Here is a 23,329-nt window from a genome sequence, read left to right on the forward strand (position 1 = left end):
GCATACATCAGTGTTTTCCGCAATATGTGATCTTTGGGATGGGACTCTGATAATTGTTTTATTTGAGATACTCTTCAACGTATTGAACAAAGTTACAATAGTGTTTTGATTGTAATAAAAATGAAATTTTTACCTTGGATTTTTGGGCTGTTACACAAGTGTTTTGGACTAGGAGAATGGGTGGGCTTTAGGGTAAGGCCATGAAAGGGTTTGGGCCCAATTTGGAAAATTGGGCCAAGTATGGGCCTCGAACAGTTAGTTGGATTTTGAACCTTTTGGATTATAGGTTTGGGCCTAAGTCTTGGTCCAAACTAGGCAAGGGGTAAAATGGTCTTTTTACCCTAATTATGGATTGATGGTTATAGATTGGAATCCAATTGTTAATTGGATGCTATTTGGTTTTGATAGCTCGGGGATTCGTCGGACAGCAGCCAGAGATTCAGTCGTGTGATTCAACAGTCGAGGTGAGTTTCCTCACTGGGTTTAGTGGGTCTAAGGCACCAATGCAGACCCTTGTTATTTATGTTAGGATGCTAGAAGTCTGTGTGACCCTTGCATGTGATATGTGCTGCTATGTATATCGGGCGGGGCTCGATGTTGGGCGAGGCCAGATGACTGTATCGTATGCTATTGTTTATGATCATTGCATGTGTTACTATGATTATGTGATATATGTCCATGTGTAAAGTGGGCGGGACCCGATGTTAGGCGGGGCTTAAGAATAACAGATCTGTATACCGAGAGGGGCCCGAAGCCGAGTGGGAATCGATACCGGGCGGGGGCCCAGTATGTAGTTTATTATGTATGATATTGGGTATTTTGGGGAACTCACTAAGCTTTATGCTTACGGTTTTCAGTTTATGTTTCAGGTACTTCTGGTTTCAAGGGGAAGAGCTCGGGATGACTGCATCGCACACACCACATAGTTCCGCTTTTGTGATTACTCTGATTTGAGATGATGTTTGATACACTTATTTTATTTGGATTGTATTGATGATGTCTTTGGAATATTGTTTTTGCTAAATTAAAAATGAAATTTTTGGGTCATAATTTTGGGACGTTACATATATTTCATACAATTCCTCTCTACTTTTATTCATTTTCACACATTTGTGTTGCTTGATCTTTCAAGAACCATGGCTCCCAAAATGCAGAATTTGTCGGAAAATGAAGAAGAGAAGTTAGCATTGACATGGGTGACGGTTACTGAAGACCCAAATAGTCGACCTTCCAGTGATATTTGGGCAAAAGTTGGAAACGTTTTCCATGATTTAATGGGTTGTCGCAGTCGTAATCTTGATGCAATATGTTATAAATTTCTCTTTATGAGGGCAACATGTCGCGAGTTCGGCGGATTTTATAACCATGTTATAAACAACGCACATGAAGACGATCCGGTTGTTGTTGTCATGCATCAATATGAAGAAATAAACCACATACCCTTTAAACACCTCAAAGCTTGACAAAATTTTTAAGGAAACTCCATGGTGGAATAATTAAAAAAATGGGGTTTAGAAACTAGTTTAAGTTGTTTTTGTGCTTGCATTTTAATGTTTTTTTCTATTTTATTTTAGTTGTTTTTTTAAATTGTGTAATGTTTTTTAATCGAACAAAAAACTAGTTTAAAAAAAAATATGTTTTTATTGTATTTGGATTTTGTATGTATTTTTGAATTAAGTTTTATTTTAGAAAAACGAGGTAGAATGGTGTGGTAGTGGTGGGTATATCATAGCTTTAGTGGTAGTTAATGGTGATGATGTGGCATCCACCACTATAATGGTTAGTAGTGGGTATAACGGATGGTCTTATGTTTTCGTGGTTGATCTGGCCCTTTCACGACATGGGTTTGTGCGGACATCACCCCAGAGGGTTGGACATGCACATCATCATTTCCCACTCAATATCATCCTTATTTGATTCCACGTGATCACTCATAGAACCCTCACTACGGGTCTTTAAAAATAACTTTATCCAAAAATTCGCTCCTAAAACCTGAAAATCTAATTCAAAATTATCTGAAGTTTCATATATCCATAATCAGATATCTAATTTTTTGTATTCTGATTGGGATAGTCATTTTCTAAGTGTGGGATATTTTGGATATTCGATATCCGAAATATTTATTTTATTGTTTTTTTTTTAATTCAAAATATAATAGATTAGGAGAGGTAGTTGTTGGATGTAGTTCCGTGACTTTACTTATGCATTTTCATTAGTTTTTAGTACGAAGATTATGTCAAAGGGCCTTTTCATTTAGTTTCTGTTACGGAAAGTTAATATTTCACCTAATTGGTTAATTAGTCAAATGAAAAATAAAACAATCTTAGTTTATAATAGCTAGTGTATAATGTAAAGAGAAAAAGAAAAATGAAAGTTTAGTATTTTTGGATACCCGAGTTAATATCCAAATTCATATCCAAAATTTTAGATATCTGAATTTCGGATACGGATTCAGATATCAATATCCGTTATCTGAAATTTCGGATATACGATTTTGAACACCCTAACCCTTACACAATTCGATTGGATATGTTTTAAGGGCATCTCCAATCCATACAACCCTCATCCTACTCCACATCACCATTCCACTTATATATAACTTTGTCTTAAACATCTCAAATCCATACAACCATATGTAAGTCCACCTCACTCCACATATTTATCATATTATTTTTATATTTATCATTGAAAAATAAAAAATAAAAATCCATACAATCATTTTATGATCATACAACCCAAAAACCTATACCACTTCATATCACCGTCATCCAACCCATACCATACTCATAACACTCCACATCACCCTCGTACAACCTCCATTGGAGATGCTTTAAGAGCATATATAATGAATGTTTTAATGTGAGAGTTGAGTGATGTGGCATGCCTAATTAACATTCAATAGATTAAACTATATCATCGTGGGATATTGTTGTATTAACGATTCAATGGATATAAAGTTTAATGATCATTGAACTCTTAAATGGAAAAAATGAAAGTTTCTAATAAATGATTTCTCTTTTTAAAAATATTTCTTATTAAACATCGTAGAGTTCAATATATTATAAGAAAAAGAAATAATATTGTTGTATGAAGATTATATAAATGATATATCAATCCATTAAACTATAAACAAAATTCAATATATTATAAGAAAAAAAGAGTATTGTTGTATGAAGATTAGATAAATGATATATCAATCCATTAAACTATAAAGAGTTCAATATATTATGGATGTCCTAATTAAATAAGACTACTGTGGTAATTTTTACCGACGAAATTTGTGACGGATTTCAACAGCCATTAGAACTTCTTTGACCAAATTAACCACGCAGTGACGGAGTTCCGGCGGACACTTTTCGCGACGGATTCCGACGGATACTTATTAGTGACGGAGTTCCGACGAACACCTTTCCCGACGGATTACCAAAGGAATATTCAGTGACGAATTACCAATATAAAAGCAATTTCTCAATCATTGAAATATAGAGCATCAAAGAGCATCCAAGCGTGTCACGAGATGCGGAATTAAAATTCTTTTGCTACTTTTGGTATGAGATAAAGATAATCTGTTGTAATTGACGATTAGACTAGCCTTGCTTTATGTCAATTATTATTTGTTTCCCTTTTGTCGTTATTTTATGCTGTTGTATTGCTTTAAACCTCAATCCTACACATTAGAATTCACCATGAAGTAGACATCACTTAAATGTTGCTATATGGATTTTAGCATGATGTGTCAAATACAAAGGGCAAAACAATCTCCACGTGAGCCTAAATTGCTTTTCTAGCTAGAAAGAAAAAGTGTCGAGCAAAAAGAACCCATAATGTGCAATAATAACAAAGGAAACAAAATTTTCATTGAGAAAGTGAACACAGATGCTTTGAAAAGGATAAACTGATTCCCCACTTTTATCTAGTAACTAACCAAAAGAATTCAAAGCCTAAGTCGACCCTGCTGATCCAAGTCGAAGGCTTTCAAAGTCTAAATGTATGTTTATGCTACTGCTATTGGCAGCATATATAATATATATTGCGCTTTGGTCTTTCCCAATTCTCTCGACCTGTATTTTTTTATAAATGAAGATCAACACAATATGGGTTTTAAGTGAAATATACAAGGAGAATATATATTGACGTTGGTTTGGAAAATATATTTGTGGCATACCTGTGGTCATAAATATTAGTACTTATTTAAAAACATAGAAAAGTACATATAAACGTAAAAAAAGTATATCAAAATACCTGGAAAAAAAACATGCAAGAAATATAATTGGAATGTATTTATGAAGTGTTGACCACAACTAAGTGACTAAACACGTGAATGGTAGTGCATGAATAACTGCAAATAATAATCTGTGAAAAAAATTCATGCAGAAACACACAGAGATCGAAAATTACAGTACACGAAAAACACGTCAGATCAAAGAATTATGACGAAAGCATAGGGTGTGTCTTTTGACTTTCTAAATAAAGATTCATTTTCTGGTGCAGTATCCCATTATAAGTACAGTCTTACACATAAGTTCATCATCCAGAATATTCAACTTGTTTTTCAAATAAGTTTCATTCCATCTTCTCCAATAAATCTTTTGTCACTTACACTTTTTATTTGCAGATGTTTTCCATTTAATATCTCTGCAATTTGATCATCACTTTCCACCCTTTGTGTGTTTTTTTCTCTCGATTGCTGCTTGAAAGACAATAAGATGGATACCGATCATCTAAGAACTCTCGTAGGAGTACTCGGTATAAATCTTTCATATTCATGTTTCATTTTGCTCGATGCATGTATATCTTTCTTATTTCACTATACTAATCTTTCATAATTATAAACTTAAAATATTTTTTCAAACATGGTAATGAGCTTACGAAAATTTACAGTTTTTCATACAAATACTATAACTTTCCAACTCAGATCTACGTAACCCACTGAGTTAGTGACTTAGTGTTATAGCTTTATGACGTAACTTGAGTACAGGTGTCAGATCATGGCATTGTCCTTTTTTTCATCTTACATTATTTTACAAAGAACTGCAGTTTTGAATACAAATTTACTATTTTTTGTCTAACTTCTGTGCATTTTGTGCTTGCAGGGAACATTATATCCGGCATTCTCTTTCTCTCCCCTATGTAATTTCTCATTCTCTTTAATAATTACTTTCTAAAAGGTTGTAACTTTTTTCATGAAATGACAAAGCACCCCCATCCTTTTGATTGTCACACAATTAATATACCTGGCCTTGTTTTTCATTTATTCAACCAAATTTGTAAAATTTGTATCTCAAGACACAGCTTTAGTTGCCAAAACTTTGTTGTAATTTATTTTAAAATCTACAGCCCAACATTTCTGAGGATTATCAAGGCAAAATCAGTCCAAGCCTACAAGCCAGATCCCTATGTTGCCACTCTTCTCAATTGTTCAGTGTGGATGTTCTATGGTCTCCCAATCGTTCATCCTGATAGTCTTTTGATCATTACAATCAATGGTGCTGGATTCATCATTGAAGCTGTTTTCATCACGATCTTCTTCACCTATTCTACTTGGGGTGGTCGAGTATGCACACAATCATCCCCCCCTAATGAACTCCGGTCTTTTTTTATTTTTTCTGTTTTCTTGTATGTGTGTATACTAAACATTTAAAAACTTTACAAATATGCAGAAAAAGCTCTTGATGGTTCTCATTTTCGAGGTCGTTTTTGTTGCTGGAGTTGTCGTAGTTACATTGATGTGCTTCCACACATACGAATCAAGATCTATGGTTGTTGGATTAATTTGCATCGTTTTCAACATTCTCATGTATGCGTCTCCATTGACTGTCATGGTAATTAAGCTTCCTTTTCTATTTTACCATTGTTTTTACTTAAAGTTATTACTGTTCATATATACAAGTAACTGATCAAATACAATGTAACGGAACACAGAGAATGGTGATTAAGACAAAAAGTGTCAAGTACATGCCATTCCCCTTGGCGCTTGCTAGCTTCGCCAACTCAATTGTTTGGTGTGGTTATGCTCTGCTCAAATTTGATCCCTACATCTTGGTAAGCTTTAATATATTCTTTTAATTTCCACACTCACCAACATTTCTTTTGTTCTTATGACATTTTTATGATATTAATTAATCCTTTCTTGGATCTTTTTTACGTACACCAACAGGTTCCAAATGCTCTAGGGAGTATCTCGTCTATAATTCAACTCGTACTGTATGCAACCTACTACAGCACCACCAATTGGGATGATGACGATGATATTCAAATGTCAGGATCTTCCAAAGCGTAAGCATATAAATCCAAGTAATAATTAAGCATCGGCGTATATGGATTCAAGGGAAACTAAACATGTATGCATGTTTTCGGTTTTATGTTACTTACGACATAAGATGTAAGGGGTGGCACTGAGAGTTATTGTAACCAGCAGTGGTTTTTTGTATCCCTACATAATTGGGGGGATTTTTTGAAACTTAAAGGTTTAGTGTGAGAGTTCATGCATGTTCCAAAGGATAACAATTCGATTGATTTGAAATAAAAGAATTCATTCACTTTTTTTTGTGGACCCAATGCTATAATGATTGTGTACATTTATTTTTTTTTTGCAATTTTGTTATATTTCACCAAAATAACCGTACAAGCATCTTCAACCATACATATCTTTACACTTTATTTTTATAAATTAAGATATTGTTTAGAGTGAACTCCAATCGTGCTTTTTACACTGCTTTTTACACTTAGACCAACTCATGCCCGGCCCTGACATTTCGGAGGCCTTGTGTAAAAACTAAAATGAGGCCCCATAAAAATTTCTTGTAAATATTATTAACTACATTTGCTACCACTAATTCAAAACATAAAAGTTGCTAAAAAACATCTCATAAATTCACCACCACAAAATAATATCTTCATCACTCATTAGTAATCAAATAAAACTGTAAAACTGTTATAAACAACTTTTCAAAAAAAAAAACAACTCATTACTATTTTCTAAACATTGACCTTCTAGCATTTTTAAAAGAAAATTCATCTATGAGACTTTCATAATCAATATTCTCAAGAAACTCGTTCTCAATCGAAATCAATGCCAAAGCGTTTAATCGAAACTCGTCACCAACTCCAACCTTACCACTAAAAATTACAACCAAAATTCATTTTAATTCTAACAACACACTAAAAATTACACTAAAACATATTTTAATATTATAAAATATAAAACAATAATTATAAAAACTAAAAAGCAAAAATAAAAGCCATTTTTAATGGTTGATTGGAGCATTTTTGACATCTGTAACATAAAAATAGAGATCCATTGGAGATGCTGTGTTTGGAATTGTTTGAAATGTTTATTGAATTATTGTGGTTTGATATTAGTAATAAGGAGTTTTAAAAGTTTAGATATGAATATAATTTCATAAGCACTTCTTATTGATTTAATGAAGGAGGTTTTGATAAGTTAATTTCTCCTTACTTATTGACGTATTTAAGGAGTTTTTGATAAGTTATTTAATAATTACACATATAAGCATCATTTGCTAAACATTAAAAACTAATACTTATCATTGTATTACTTTTAATACTGCATAAGTTAATAAGAAATTTTAATAAACAAACAAGCAATCCAAGACACCCCCTAAAAAGCATATTCCAAGAATATTTCTATATATTCTCCAAGTTCATTAGAGTTTTTTAAATACCCTTCAAATTACAATGTTTTACATATTTTCTAACATATTTTTGTTATGATAAATTTATATTATGTCAATTTGAGTTTTTGTAAAATACTGTGTATGTCTATTCGAATTTTTATAAAATATTTATGTATGTCAATGGACAATTAATTAAATATGGTATCGGATTATATAAACACAAGATTAAATTAATAAAGAAAAATTCAAATTATATAAATACACAATTAAAACAAGTTAAATCAACTAGAACATAATAAACAAGATTATATTTGAATATTAACACTCTAAATTTAAAATGTTACTGTTCATTTCTTTATTTATAGATTGTAAAATAGAGTTGGGTTAGATAAATATCTCTATTTTACACTCTATAAATTAAAGATAAACTTCAAAATAGAGTAGGCCTTAAGAAAAATACAAAATTAATCATCATGTTCGACAAAATGGCAAGCTTAATTAGAACTAAATAATAAGCTCCCAACTGTTTTTTCTAACAAAAAACACGTACAAAATGATTTTCCCTAAGAAATTCTAAAATTTCAAACTATGATTTAGCTCGTGCTTACAAGATGACAGGATGAAAAAAAAATAACTCATAAAGTTTCCATGGTTGAGTTGACATTATAAAAAAAATGGCCAATAGTGACCAGAAATTTAAAGAAACAAGATCCATGAGATGCAAGAAATAGTTTATAATACTATATATATATATATATATATATATATATATATATATATATATATATATATATATATATATATATATATATATATGTGTGTGTGTGTGTGTGTGTGTGTTTGTCTTAATTCGTCTTTCATTAAAGGATTTTTTGGATATCTTTTCGAACAAGAAAGACTGAATTCAAGATTTTGTCGAATCACTGCTGCTGACTTCAACAATTTCATTGCAAATGCTGGCTTACATGAATTCAGTCTAGGGGGTAGGAAATTCACTTACCTCTGTGATGATGGGAGAAAACTCAGTAAACTTGATAGATACCTGGTTTGTTCCAATTTCATATATCACCAACCTCTCACAACTGTTATTGTACTGCCTCGAGAATATTCAGATCATACCCCGTTAGTTCTCAAGCCGTCGAATCAGGATTTTGGGCCACCCCCATTTAGATTCTTCAATTCGTGGATACATAGGGAGGATTTTGACGCAACATTCAGTAACGCATGGAACTCATTTATCGGTTTTGGCACTCCAGATATGTTTCTAATGGCCAAACTTCGATTTGTCAGGAAAGAAATTAGCAAATGGCGAAACACAGAAACTGCCAAGGAATCAAAGTTGTTGTCCCAATTAAAGAAGAGAGTGGCCGATATTGAAGTTCTCGCTGAAACCAGGACATTATCGGTGGGGGAATTAACTGAAAGAAGAGATTGTAAAGGTAAAATTCGAGAATTGGAGTATTTCGCTAGAATAGATATCCAGCAAAAAGCAAAAATTCGTTGGATATCGGATGGGGACGAAAATTCCAGATTTTTTCACAATGCAATAAAGATCAAAGGTAGGAAAAATAGACTGCATGGATTGGTAATTGATGGGAGATGAAACACAGATCCGAGTGACATTAAAAGAGAGGTACATAGATTCTTCGGGAACAAATTCGAAGATAAGTGGCCCATAAGACCCAAGCTAATCAGCGATGAGTTCAAAACACTCTCATCAGATCAAAGAAGGTTTCTTGATGCACCCATCACTAATGTTGAAATAAAACAAGCAGTTTGGAGTTGTGGTGGTGACAAATCGCCTGGCCCAGATGGGTACACATTCAAGGTGCTGAAAAACAAATGGGAGATAATAAAACATGACATCATTCATTTTGTATCTTACTTTGAAACGTTTGGTCAACTAGCGAAGGGATGCAACTCTTCCTTCATTACCCTCATCCCAAAAGTCAAAGACCCGTTGAATCTTGGAGATTACAGGCCAATCAGTCTCATAGGCTGCATGTATAAGATCGTGGCCAAGATCCTTGCACTGAGATTAAAAACGGTGATGGGCTCTATAATTGATGATGTACAATCAGCCTACATTGAAGGAAGACACATCTTGGAGGGACCATTAATCTTAAACGAAGTATGCTCATGGGCAAAAAAAGCAAAGGAAAAGGTGTTCCTACTAAAAATCGATTTTGAAAAGGCTTTTGACTCAATCAATTGGGGGTATCTTGATTCAATTATGGAGCAGATGGGTTTCAGTAGCAAATGGCGAAGCTTGATACATGGTTGTCTTTCATCGTCCAGGGCCTCAGTTCTGATAAACGGCTCCCCCACAGATGAGTTTCCAATCTCCAAAGGTGTGAGACAAGGAGACCCGCTCTCTCCTTTCCTCTTCATCATAGCTATGGAAGGCTTGAATATTGCTATAAAAAACGCGATAAAAAAATCCCTCATCGATGGACTCCCATTACCACACAACGGGCCGACCTTGTCACATCTATTCTATGCGGATGATGCGATCTTCATTGGAAGATGGAATACGAGATGCATCAAAAACTTGGCCAAAATTTTAAAATGTTTCCACATCTGCTCTGGATTGAAAGTTAACTTCCACAAATCACGTTTATTTGGTATTGGTGTCACTGATTTGGAACTACAGATCCAAGCACGTGTGATTGGATGTTTAAAGGGCACACTACCCTTCATATATCTTGGAGTTCCAACAGGTGCAAACATGGCATTGAAGAAAAATTGGAAACCTATAATCGATAAATTTCACTCGCGTCATTGATGAACTCGAAAAAACAAGAAGGAGGTTTCTTTGGAGTGGGAAAGACTCAAATTCTAAGATACATTGGGTATCCTGGTTGAAAATAGTAGCTTCTAAAAAAGACGGTGGGCTAGGTGTGGGCACTCTAAAAGCTCAAAATTTGGCATTATTAACAAAATGGTGGTGGAGACTCAAAGAAAAGTCGAAAGGTTTATGGAGAGAATGTATGAATAGCATACATAACCTTAAGAAGAAACCAGTCACCACTATTGCAAAATCAACGATTCCAGGTGTTTGGAGCAATATTGCCAAGGCAATTAAATCCCTGTCTGAATTCGATATCAATTATCATGACCTTTTCACCTTAAACCCCGGTTCCAATATCAACATCTTATTCTGGAAAGACCGTTGGTGCGGCCCTGTGACTCTATAGGAACAGTTTCCAAGACTATATGATCTAGAAGAAGTAAAATCATGTCTAGTCTCTGATAGACTTGACAACTCTGGCTTTCATTGGAAATGGAAATCACGTGGCATGAAGGTAGAAGAGCTGGACGATCTGCAAAGGTTAAGTAATATGATCCAGGGAACAAACACGGAGCCGACTGATAATGGGTTCCGTTTTAATCTAAACCCAGATGGTAAATATACTGTCAATGCCTTACGCCAACGGATTGATTCCAATCCTATCCCTTTCGATGGAACAGTGATAAGTTGGTCAAAATCGATCCCCTTGAAAATCAGATGTTTCATATGGAGGGCAGTTTTGGATAGGCTCCCGGTGGCAATGAATCTTGCAAGGAGAGGAGTAAGTTTAGAATCATCCACATGTCCCCTGTGTAACAATGATCAAGAATCAGGAGACCATCTCTTAATCAGGTGTGAGGTAGCAATGGAGGCTAGGGCGTGGATACTAAAATGGTATGGCATACCTGTTATCCCATTTGATAATGTAGGTGAATTTATCAATTTCGCAGCCACGTAGGGAAGTTGTTCTAAGAGGAAAAAAAGGCTCAATGCGGTGCTTTACGGGTTATTATGGTTCATCTGGTTGGCCCGGAATAACAGGTTGTTCAAAGGAATACAGACGAACCCGGCTAGGATTGCAGACGAGGTGGTGTCCCAAACTTTTGTCTGGTTTAAATATAGAACTTCGATGGTGAATTGTAGTTGGATCGAGTGGAGTATTTCTCCTTTTCATTAAAACCTTTATTTGTTTTGTATTTTGTACATTGCCCTCGTTTTAGTTACTTGCTAATCGAGTGGCCATTATTAATATATATTTGCCGTTTCCAAAAAAAAAAGTAGTATGTTGTTTTTTGGTGAATTTCTAATGAATCTAAATCCTAAAACAAAAATGCAAATTTAATTCATTGTTTTTTTTTTTTCTTTTTATGAGTTTCTGATTTATTGTGGGGTCTCTTTACCAAGAATTTTTTAGTTAAGGTAGAGTTTCCATTAATACATTCAAGGTGTTCAATAAAAATCCTTAGTGGGTCTTCAATAAAAAAAAGTGGTGTTTGATTGTTCTTGGGGAACTATATTCTTGCATAAATCAAAAGGGTGACTTGGAGACGATCGAGTGTTGGGTCAATTAAGGTTTTCACAAGTTTGATTGATCAAGAAAATGTCATTGAAGTCAAAGGAGTGAAGAAATTGATTTAATTAGTGGAAGAAAGTTGCAATGGTCTTGGTTACTAACAACATAGAATGTGGCTCTTTAATTGGTAATTGTCATGTTTACAAGGAAGAATAGTCTATGGCATATCAAGATTTGGTTCAAGGCATGGGCATTGAGAATGCAAAAGGTTCGATAAGAAGTCGATTGTCTAAAAGGTATGTCAAGTTGAGTTGTGGCCCTAGGTTCGATAGGGTTCTTCCGATATTGCATAGAAGGTAGAGGATATCTCAAAATGGGTGAAGGATTGATGCTTTAAGGTGATGGTGAATGATAGAAAGTATGTTGCTCAAACTTATACGAGTACAAACAAGGAAGGGAAATAAATAGTGGAAACAATTTCATAAACGAAAACTAATGTGGTGAAAATTTAGGAGGGAAGTTAAAAAGTTTAGTTAATGGGAAACTAAAGTGGTGTAAAACATAACAGGGAAACTGAAAAGTTTTAATTAGATTTAATTAAAATTAAAATTAAATTATACCGTATTAATGTTTTTTAACAAAATTATTACTATTCTAACTCGAAATTATAACTTTATTGTTAATTATTATTATATGAATTATTTTAATACAAGACTTACAATAAATAACATAAACATGTAGTTTATTTGTAATTTTAAAACTAAAATTTATATAGTAATGCGAATTATTAATTTTTATATGAAAGTATAATTATATAAAAAATCATATGTATGTATAAAAAGAATAGTATTTGTTATTTAAATAAGAAAATTTTGTCAATTAAAATGAATATTAAGAAAAATTAAAATATGTTCTATTAAAATTTTGTTTGAAACAACATTTGAAATAAGTGTTGGAAATTTTGTTTGAAAACAACACTTTAAAATAAGTGTTGGAACTTTTACTGAAAGTACCACATTTTAAAATAAATGTTGGTTATTTACTCTAATAAATACAATCTTTTTTTGAAATGTTGGTGTTTTAAATTAAAAAACTCAGCACTTTACAAAAAATGTTGGATAAGATGTTTTAGTGCAACGTTTATTGTGAAAGCCTTGGCTTAGAATCAAAAATAACAAATTTTGTAAGTGTTGTGTTTAGGTTTATCTTGTAGTATTGAAGGCTCAACCAATGAGGCTATTTTGTTATGAGATGGAGTCAGCATCGTGGGTTTGTCAGTTTGTGTACGGTTTGTAGCATTCGCCAACGTTATGTACATGGGTTTGTACAAGGTCCGGATAGTCGTGTTTGGTGTGGCGAAAATTTTGGTAAAGGTCAAACATAAGTGGGGTAAACTTCTAGGTGTTTGGTTTTGGTAAAAAGGGCTTAAACAACTCAAATTTTGGTAAAGGTCAAACATAAGTGGGGTAAATTCGGCCTCTACATGTCTTAAATAAGGCAACACCATGTTCTCAATTCTCACCAAGTTAGGTTTGGTTTTAAATATTTGAAAACCGCCTCTTCATGTCTTATATAAAGCAACACCATGTTCCCAATTCTCACCAATTTAGGTTTGGTTTTAAGTATTTGAAAACTGATATTATTGGTTTGGGTTGGGTTTTAGGTTCAAACTGATCAATGCTCACCCTTATCGGTGTCAAGTTCGGTTAGGAGGTATAACGGTTGCATTTTGTATTGAAAATTAAGGTTATGTAAGGTGGAGATTGTTGGTTAAATGTGACTAAATACAAAGTCCCTGGACCAAATCTGGCAACAGGGCAAAAAAGAAAACAAAATCAATTTTTGGCCACAAAAGAAAGAAAGCGTACTGTGATTTAGAGTCACTTATTTTTTCAGACTTTTGCTTTATTTCTCTGTGGGGACGCTTGCTTAAACCACAACGAAATAAGAGGCCTTTTTTGTTCAAAGTTTTCATGTTGATTCGTCTAACAGTTTGTTTCTAATTATTGTCTTCTTCCGCATTTGGCACAAAACAATCGTGGCGTTAATTAGAAAACTCCCACACGAAACTGGTTATATTTGTTTAGAGTATCACATCTTACATTGATGTTGACTGGTAGGAAATGTGTGGTGTCTAGCATGACTATTACTACTACCACATGTCGTTTCCTTGGAAATGCGCTTATTATTTGGAAAAGCATAAAGGAGCAAACTGGTAAAGGTACTAAAAGTGTTGGTAGATCTTGGAAACACAAGTCTTTTCAAAATCCTAATATCTTGCTTTTGAAAAACGAAATCCTAACAGTTATAATATTGTTATTGAAGTTAAATGCGTCATTATAAATGCGTTAATGACGTAAACAGATAACAAACTTTGGTTTCTATCCATATTTAATTAACCATATTTTTTCGTACATAAAATTGGTGTTTTGACCCATTCATAACAGAGTAATATCACCGGTAATCATAGGCTTGCAGGTAAAAATGAATTATGTGACATTAAAGAGATATTATGTGGAAGTGTTAATGACCTAAAAAGATAACGAACTTTGGTCTTTGCCCACATTTAAGTAATCATGTTTTTTATTTTCGTACATGTTTGACCTGTTTAAAATAGGATAATAGCACGATATACCCAATATAAATTCTAAATAGAAAAACATAAAACATAAACATAAAGTAGCACGATATATAAAAAAACATAAAGCTTTACATAATAATTCAACGACAACACAATCTAACATATTCCCTTTCATTTTTGGGAAGGGAATCTATTATATTATGTTATGTAGTTTTCCAACTTTTAAAAACCGGGTCGGATCTTTAGACATTCAATTCAAATATTTGATGTGTTGAGTTGTACATATGATTGACTCAGCCAATAGTTAAGGGCCACGGGAGTTGCGGAAACATAGACAACCCTGGGGTTGATCGCCTGGGATCATGCCTCCACCTTTTGATGTATCGATGGCTTCCAATAAAGTGACTACTTCATCCATTTCAGGCCGTTTGTCAGGGTTTGCATCCCAGCATTTTTTCATTACATTCGCAAGAGAACTTGGACAACATCTTGGCATATCTGGTCTTAGATTCTGCATTTTTTTTTTTTTTTTATGTTTTACCAATTTTAGACTAACAATATTTTTCTTTGTCACATCTACAATCATTATTCTGTAATAAAATCTAGGACAAATTTTACAACAAACTAATAAATAAACTAACTAGGGTTAGATAGTCACAACAGAAGAAATGACCATTTTTATTATTATGACATCACATTTAACAAATAGACCGTTTTTTCACACCACCAATTTCGTGAGATTCCAAATATTTTGAAATTGCTCCACACCACAAAAAATCAAAATTGAAATAATTCGAAATTGATCTTACGCTTTTGAAATATGGATTTTCTTTCTTTTTTCTTTAAATAATCATTTTAAGGTTTTTTTTAGTGGAATGGAGCAATTTCACAACCGGTTGCGAAACTTGTAGTTATTTTGTGAGTAGTGAAAAAAGAGGTTAAATTTGTTAAATGTCAAATCAAATAGTGGTCGTTTTTGTGAATATCCAAAAAAGCTAATTATATTTAGGCAGTTCGGTGGTTTACGTAACCACTATTATATTCTTTCCAATCAAACCATAAAAGTTTTAAACGTTTTTCCAAATTAATTGTTTTGACCTATATTCCAAATTAACCATTTTGACAGGTCAAAATGGTTAAATTGAAAAAAGAAGACCAGAAACTTTTATGGTTTTTTAGGAAAATATAAAATATAAGTGGTTAAACCACAAAATTGCCCAAATATAACAAGTTTTTGTAATTTTCCCTAAAATCTAAACTGAAAATATCTTTAAAAAATGCTATTTTTTCAATCTTTATATATTGTACCTGGCGAACAACAGCAGAAGTTACTTCAGAGAAACTAAGGTCAGGATATGGCATATCACAGCAATATATTTCCCACAAACAAATACCAAAACTATACACGTCGCATTTCCTATTATACGGGTTGCCATTAAGTACCTACAATTTGTAAAAAAAAAAAAAAAAAAAAAAATACAAAAACACAACATAAGATTATATAATAATACGGGTTTTTGTTTTTCATCATGGAAGTAAAAGAGTATTATTATATATACCTCAGGGGCCATATAGCCGAGTGTCCCCGTTTCACCAGTCATATCATTTGGATTTGAAGCTTCAACACGTGCAACCCCAAAATCAGCAATTTTAACAGTTCTTGATTTGTCCAAAAGCATATTCTCAGTCTTCACATCTCTATGTACAATCTTTTGAGAGTGTAGGTAACTTAACCTATTACAAAGTTGACAAATACGTGCCTTTTTAAGTATATAAAATAAAACTTTAACCTTTTTAGGTCAAACAAACTTTGACCCATGTTGATACGCCACAAATGGGATGTTTTCGTGTTGAAATTTGTTATAAATTTAGATTTCATAAAGATTTTCAAGGGCATACATAATTACATAATAGATAATACATACCCCCTTGCAAGATCAAGTGCCATTTGGACAACTACTTTAAAAGCAAGTTTCTTTCTTCGATTCTTTATGAGGTAAGACTTTAAAGCACCCCCAGGGAGATACTCCACCACAACACAACAAATGTTGCTTGGCATTCCAATTTGACCATTTTCGGTTTGTACTTGTAGCTCTGATGAACCCATTGTTGCCCCTATGAACTGCATTAGAAAAACAAATTATGATCTTACAAAGAACATCAATGTCCCTAAAAGTTTGTATGATTATGTTAAAGACGAAAGTTTATAGACCTTAGTCACATTTGGATGATCAAGTTTATGCCACACCACCACTTCTTGTGTAAAAGCTGCCCTTAAAGATTGTATTTCTGCTTCTGATCTATGGCCCTCTTCACCCCAATCCAACAGTTTCACTATAAAGATCAAACATCATTCATATAAATCTGTGAAATAGTAGACTGTAAATGATTATATTCCATCAAAAAGAGGGAACCCAGAATTTAAAATTCTTAAATTTGTGTTGGTTGTAAGAATTGGAGTCATAAACACAAAGTTGAGATCCTAAATTGTAACCCTAATTTCATGAATCACATGAAAGTTGGAGGTGCAACAACATCGTCAGTCATGGTTACTGGAATCACCTGCAAAAAAGTCAAACCTTCTCCGTGTAGGTCACGGATTTCATGTTGACCATTTTTACTTTTTACAATTACAAACCCATTTAGCCACCACCGGCATCCGTAACCCCCACCATTGTTACTCTCAATCACCATCGTCGACATTAAAACCCATTAGCATGTCTATTGTCAAGCTCATAACCATTGAAACGATTGTTTTTTATTAATCATATGAAGTTAAGGTCGGAATAATTCATTATTCAAATTGATGTTGTTTTAGAACATTTCAATCCCAAAATTTTGCAAATGTGGATCATTAAGCCAAGAATTTGAAGTAAAATCCGGAAAGGAAATTGAATAAATTACTGTATAGATGCCGAGAAATAGGGGAAATGAATGAAAGTAATGAATTAATTAAATTGGGTATAGAGAAAAAGACAGACCAGCGACATCCATGCCGTCGTAGACCCCACGATGAACGGTGCCAAATGTACCACGAGCAAGAATACTTTTGATGATGAGCTTAGAAGGATCGATCTCCCACTCCTGCCTCTCAATCCTATTAGTTGCGATGGACTTAGACAATGGTCTGACTGGGGCGGCGGTGGCAGCGGCGGAGTCTTCAAAGTCCGGCTGCCTGTTTTTGTTCTTCTCCATAGTCCATACTTTACTGAGATGCCGTTCAAGCTGTTCATCTAAGCTTTTGAGATCAATCTGATCGGCCCTTACAAATCCATCATTGTTGTTGCTGTTGTTGTTCTCCTTCATCTCTTCGATTCGCTGTTCATACAAATCTCCCAAAAGCAGCAGTGAAATTGGGTTTTTTTTGGGTGGATTAATTTTCTGATTTTTTCTTTATACTTGAGGGTACGGGGAAAAGGCCACCATCCACCATTATTCTTTTCCGGATATGTACACATACATTAGTCAATATAATATAAATGCAAAAGCTTTTTTATATATATAAATCATATTTTGTTTATAAATTTTATTACTTATAAAAATAAAAAATATATGGGCCAAGGTGGACATGAATAAAAGTAGGGGTTGGCAATCGGATGTCGGTTCTGGTTCTTAAGTTTGGAACCGGTTGAAAACGATTTCGTTTATAATTTTTATTTTTCTGGAAGTGCTATTCTATCCAATGGATACATGTCGATGTCGGTCTCGGATTCTCGGTCATATACAAAGTATTTAGAACTGGAGCCGGTTCCAAACAATCTGGGACCGGTACTAAAATCCAAAAAACTTGTGTGATTGGTTTCGGTTTCGATTCCATCATATAAAGAAGTGTCGATTCTGGTTCTAATTCCTATCAAATAAGTAGGGTATTTGTCTATACTCACCATTAAATAACATGTTAAAACAAATTAAAATAACAAGAATAATCTTTCAAATGGGTCAAAAGCATTAGAATTTGTTTGTTTTATTAATATTTTTAACCAAAAATAACGGATTAGAAAAGTATCTTAGTCAAATAGATTGTATTTTATATAAGATTATAAGAATTAGTATGATTTAGTAATATTGTTTAACCAAAATATGTAAAACAAAGCTGACATGAATAACGGGTTAGACATACCGAATAAAAAAATATTTTTCAAAATTCAAATAGGTAACAAGGCTTCAGATCAAATTGACAACTTTGATCCATAAAACATCAGTTATTTACAGTTGGTGTATTAAAATCCTTAAGTAATTGTCAATATACAATAAAATAAATTGTAAATTGCATCATCTGAGGGGTCTATGTCAAATTAACGTCTACGTGAGAGGTAAATCGCGAAAAATTAGTAATATTTTAGGTATGTCTAGGTTTGAGTCTTGGACCTCTTATGTGAAATTCAATTCACAAGACTCCCATCATGGAAACAATTTACAATAAAGATATTGAATATAATAGTTACAAAAACAATTTACAATAAAGATATCAAATATAATAGTTACAAAAACAATTTACAATAAATATATCAAATATAATAGTTACAAACAGTGTTAATGTCATTAACAACTAATACACTTTAGTTTGATTTTTGGATCATATATTGTTACTTAATAGGTCAATAAGTTTTTTTTTGGGGTTATCATTACATCATTAAAGGAAATTTCAACTAAAACTTTGTTATATTGTATGCAGTAGACACATATAGACATAAATGAACAAAATCTATATCTATATATCTATATTTATATTTATATAAATCCTATAAAGGAAGACATTCAAATCAATGTAATTCAAGATAGACCATTATCATGAATTATATTCATTTGAAACTCATAAGAATTTTCAACTTATCATACTTAATTGTATGCTTAATTGAAAAGTTTTTCCTATATAAGAACATTATGTCTATGCTTTTGTTGTTATACTTTCCTCTCTTCTCTTTTCGTTATTGTTATCAAGAATGCATGGAAATGGAAAAGAATGTTTATACAGACATACATGTTCAATAAAAAATATTACTATATGAGATATGGAGAATAAGAATTGAAAGTATGTGTAGGTGTATTCTATTACATATACATTGAGCTAAAATCTTAAGATTGTGGGTAAACAAAAAGATTGATGGTAGTCGTACATTCTCTAGAAAAAAAAAAGTTGAATAAGGAAATATGTCAAGAAGAACTAAAGGTTTGTATGATTAATCTGGATTTTGAAAGAGTGTGAGCTATTTGGGTTCCTTTATTTGTTTTAGTTTATGTCCTCTTTTTCATTTTACTTTCTTTACATTTCAATAAAAAATTTATGGTTGTACATTTAGAGTTTAATCATCAAAGGTTCAATATTTGATTTTTAAAATTAATAAATTAAGTAACTCACAACAATTGAAAAATAGGTATGTGGAGAATGATGTGATGGAAAACGCCACAAAGATTTCTAAAGCACTTCACGACAAACAACACAATATATCTATATTATTTAAATTCCAATAGATAGACCAAACATGAGCGTTTTTAAAACTTTATTTTCTTTTAATCATGTTTGAAAATTTTCTTTTATATGGTTTTTATTTTCAAATTGTCTAATTTGTAAGCTTAGCCATTAACTTAATGTAAATTAACAAATTTACTTTTATTTTTATCATTTCCATCTTCAAAAACCTAAAATCTTAATTGCACAACCAAATTCAAGTTTAACTCTCAAAATAAAAATTAGAATTAATCAAAAACCAAGCCAAAAGATAGAACACATAAAGCTCAATGGTTATATAACTATTATCAATCAAAAATCATATTTGTAGTTTCATGTGAGCATTAAATAGCAATAAAAAAATATTATCAATCAAAAATCATATTTGTAGTTTCATGTGAGCATTAAATAGCAATAAAAAATGATTTAATGACAATTAAAAAACAGAAAGATTAGTAAAAGAAAAAAAGAACATAGTTTGAATAAAATATATGTGTTATGGAAGCCTTTAATTTGGTAATTCAATTAGAAATTTGAAATCACCGCATATTAGACTTAGATACATATCATAAAAAAATCAAAAGATAATAAAAAGTCGTACCAATACAACTTAAATAATCATATTTTATATCGTATCTTATAGTCTTATATAATTTCTTTTATATAAATAATATACATAGAATATTAGACATTTATAATTAAGTTTTTAATAGTGAGTTTGTAGTTTTTTTTACATAATCATTAAATTGTATGTTTAGTTTAAATGATATAATATTAATGTCACATCCTTTTTTGAGGCTAAAAGTTTTGGGCTTTTTGGTAAAAAAAAATTAAAAATATTTCTTTAGTTTGAAATAAAGTAAATCAAAGATAAATAAATCAAACAATGAAAATATGAGGAAATGATCATCATCGTCATCATCATCTTAATAATAATAATAATAATAATAATAATCTTGTCAATAGTTGGTATTTTTTAAATAATAAAGTTTTTATGTCTAACGAAATATTTTTGTTAGAAGGGTCATTTGCGTCAAATGGGTGAAACTTAGGTTTGACTTGAGAGTTGACCAACTTAGTGACTTGTACTAAGTTTGTAGAGGTTATGATGGAAATGGACCATTTTGGAAGATATTATATGTTCCTTAGTTTGTTTGGAGTTATTTTGAAAAGACTTTTGCAAGGAGGGACCATATTTGCCAAAGTGAGAAAATATAGGTCTATTTGAAGTCATCTTCTTCCTCATTTCCCCTCATTCATGTTTTCAGCCCCTCTCCTCCTATTTGAATGATTTTCCACCTTAAATCCATGAAGTTTGATGATTGAAGACCCCACTTGAAGCTTGGTCAAGTTCCTTCACAATCCAAAACTATAGGTAGTTTTCATCTTTCTTTTCTCTTCTATTTCGTGTTTATGGCCATGTGGATCTCCAAGTCTGATTTCTTCTTCGATCTATGGTGTTTTCATGAACTTTATGTTGTAATTTCACTCCATGATCCATCTCCAAGCTCCAACTAGCTAATATTTATGAGTTTTGGATGATTTGGGTTGTTTTGATGGGTTTTCTAAACCCTATATGATGAAATCTAAATCTAATATTCCTTGTATAACCTTGAGCTTGATTTTGTTCATATTGAATGTATTTAACTTCAAATCTATGATTTATATGTCAACTTATGACTTATAGTGAAATTGTTTGATGTTAGTTCAATTTTACCTTCCATGATGATGAATTGGTGTTTTCAATTCTAAGAATCATGGATTCAAGGTGAATTAAATGTTGTTACAAAATAATTTATTAAACTTAGATGATGATTTATATTCCAAAATCTAAGTCATATTGTGATTCATGCTTCAATTTGGTATTTGTTGAGCTTTTATGAGATGTTGAGCTTCATTAAAGTTCATATGAAGATTTAAACTCAATTAATGAGTGGATAATATTCATGACCTCTCAATTTCATATATTTTAAGTTGTAAGAATCATATTTGGCCTTATTGGTTCAATTACCATTCACACATAGTGAATTAGTACAACTTGAGTTCTTATTTACCCTTTAGTCTTCCAATTTGAATTATGAAATGATCTTAGTAATTTTTTTGTTTAATCCAAGGATATGAACCTTATGGAGATCCTTTCTTATGTCAATTCAAGTTTTTTAGCATGTATTTTAAGCTCCTTGAGTCATTTAGGTATGTTGTAGGATGTTTGGATGCTTTAGGGCCAAAGTAGGATGTCTAAAAGTGAAATTTCTACCATTTTGACATACTGAGCTGGACACGGTTTGTGTCAGCTTGACACATGTCGTGTCAAGTGTTCTGTCATATATAACAAAAAACTTGTTTTGGTCATAACTTTTTCATTCGGACTCGAAAACCGCACATGATTTTTTCTTACTTTCTTGTTTTAACATGAAGAAGGTTTTGAAACCATAAACACTAAGTTTTAGAATTAAGAACTTAATAATTAACTTAATGGACCATTTTTGGTTTTTGAAAGTAATAGCATATATACGTGTTTAGGAAGTATATAAGCTTATGGGGAAAGTCTAAATGATAAAAATCTTAGACGAGTATTTTAGTCATTTTGGTAACAAATCTTTGGAAATGACAATAGGTCTTGTCTAAGAGGTACCCAAGCTTAGAGGAAGGAATAATAGCTTGCATTTCACTTGAGGTGATTTAATTGGATAAAGATTAAGTGGTGTAACTTAAATAAAGAAGGAGATTGGCGTTGCAAGCATAAGACTAAGGTGAGTGCTTTTACCTTGGAACATTGTCCCCGCTATATGATTATGTTATATGTATATCCTATTATTTAAAGTAAAAGTATGTATATAAATATGATTTTGATTCTATGTATCCCTTAAGTGTTTTCCTATACTTGATACTATATTTTATAATTCGGAGACGCCCTTAATTAAATAAAGGGCATGTTTTTTGAAATGTTTGCATTGAAGGGAGTTATCTTATTCTTTGATAGTAAGAATTCACATATTCTTGAGTTCTTGTTTTAGAAGTTGAAACTATCAAACATATATTTGACTGCTAATTGCCTGTATGGGGATTATTTGTGCATTCATGAAATTATATTTTTCAGAAATGCTTTTGGTTAGTATAAAGTTAAAAATGCTTATTTTGATAAAAATAGATCGCTGAACAGGACACAGCTCCAAATAGCGGCTCAACAGTAATCTATTTGTTGGATTAAGTGTCTAAGCCCATAACTATAATTTGTATGTACTTGACCCGATAGTAGCATTGTCTTTTTGGGTTGCCTTCACCATAGCAATTTGATAGGATGAATTATGGAGAAATAGGTTAATTTTGATTTATTATTATATTATAAGAATAATAT

At 32.2% G+C, this 23,329-nt stretch overlaps 3 protein-coding genes across 3 annotated transcripts; 2 read left to right on the plus strand and 1 right to left on the minus strand.

The window, feature by feature from the left end:
- The first annotated feature begins 4,524 nt into the window (after nt 1-4,524).
- LOC145168578 (bidirectional sugar transporter SWEET5-like) lies at nt 4,525-6,544 on the plus strand. Its single transcript, XM_079087359.1, has 6 exons — nt 4,525-4,746; nt 5,094-5,130; nt 5,338-5,554; nt 5,661-5,822; nt 5,923-6,042; nt 6,158-6,544. The coding sequence occupies exons 1-6, from the start codon at nt 4,707-4,709 to the stop codon at nt 6,278-6,280; spliced, it is 699 nt and encodes a 232-aa protein (XP_078943485.1). The 5' UTR covers nt 4,525-4,706; the 3' UTR covers nt 6,281-6,544.
- Nucleotides 6,545-10,936: 4,392 nt separating this feature from the next.
- On the plus strand, nt 10,937-11,386 carry LOC145105268 (uncharacterized). Its single transcript, XM_079042395.1, has one exon. The coding sequence runs from the start codon at nt 10,937-10,939 to the stop codon at nt 11,384-11,386; it is 450 nt and encodes a 149-aa protein (XP_078898521.1).
- Nucleotides 11,387-14,610: 3,224 nt separating this feature from the next.
- LOC145107591 (serine/threonine-protein kinase 52-like) lies at nt 14,611-17,978 on the minus strand. The gene is made up of 6 exons (XM_079044492.1): nt 17,504-17,978; nt 16,735-16,856; nt 16,448-16,644; nt 16,082-16,256; nt 15,831-15,965; nt 14,611-15,033 (listed from the first exon to the last, which is right to left on the minus strand). The coding sequence occupies exons 1-6, from the start codon at nt 17,826-17,828 to the stop codon at nt 14,827-14,829; spliced, it is 1,161 nt and encodes a 386-aa protein (XP_078900618.1). The 5' UTR covers nt 17,829-17,978; the 3' UTR covers nt 14,611-14,826.
- Nucleotides 17,979-23,329: the final 5,351 nt, after the last annotated feature.

The sequence above is a fragment of the Lactuca virosa genome, chromosome 4 (genome assembly GCF_052849685.1).
Source record: "Lactuca virosa cultivar CGN04683 chromosome 4, Lactuca_virosa_CGN04683_v6, whole genome shotgun sequence".
NCBI classification, from domain to species: Eukaryota; Viridiplantae; Streptophyta; class Magnoliopsida; order Asterales; family Asteraceae; genus Lactuca; species Lactuca virosa.

Excerpts from the sequence above, each read along its gene's own strand:
- LOC145168578 (XM_079087359.1), top strand. The coding sequence starts at position 4,707 with ATGGATACCGATCATCTAAGAACTCTCGTAGGAGTACTCG. Across the intron at positions 5,131-5,337 it reads ATTCTCTTTCTCTCCCCTAT|CCCAACATTTCTGAGGATTA; the intron begins GTAATTTCTCAT and ends TAAAATCTACAG. Across the intron at positions 5,555-5,660 it reads ATTCTACTTGGGGTGGTCGA|AAAAAGCTCTTGATGGTTCT; the intron begins GTATGCACACAA and ends ACAAATATGCAG.
- LOC145105268 (XM_079042395.1), top strand. The coding sequence starts at position 10,937 with ATGAAGGTAGAAGAGCTGGACGATCTGCAAAGGTTAAGTAATATGATC.
- LOC145107591 (XM_079044492.1), bottom strand. The coding sequence starts at position 17,828 with ATGAAGGAGAACAACAACAGCAACAACAATGATGGATTTGTAAGGGCC. Across the intron at positions 16,645-16,734 it reads ATCATCCAAATGTGACTAAG|TTCATAGGGGCAACAATGGG; the intron begins GTCTATAAACTT and ends TTTCTAATGCAG. Across the intron at positions 15,034-15,830 it reads CTTCTGCTGTTGTTCGCCAG|AATCTAAGACCAGATATGCC; the intron begins GTACAATATATA and ends AAAAAAATGCAG.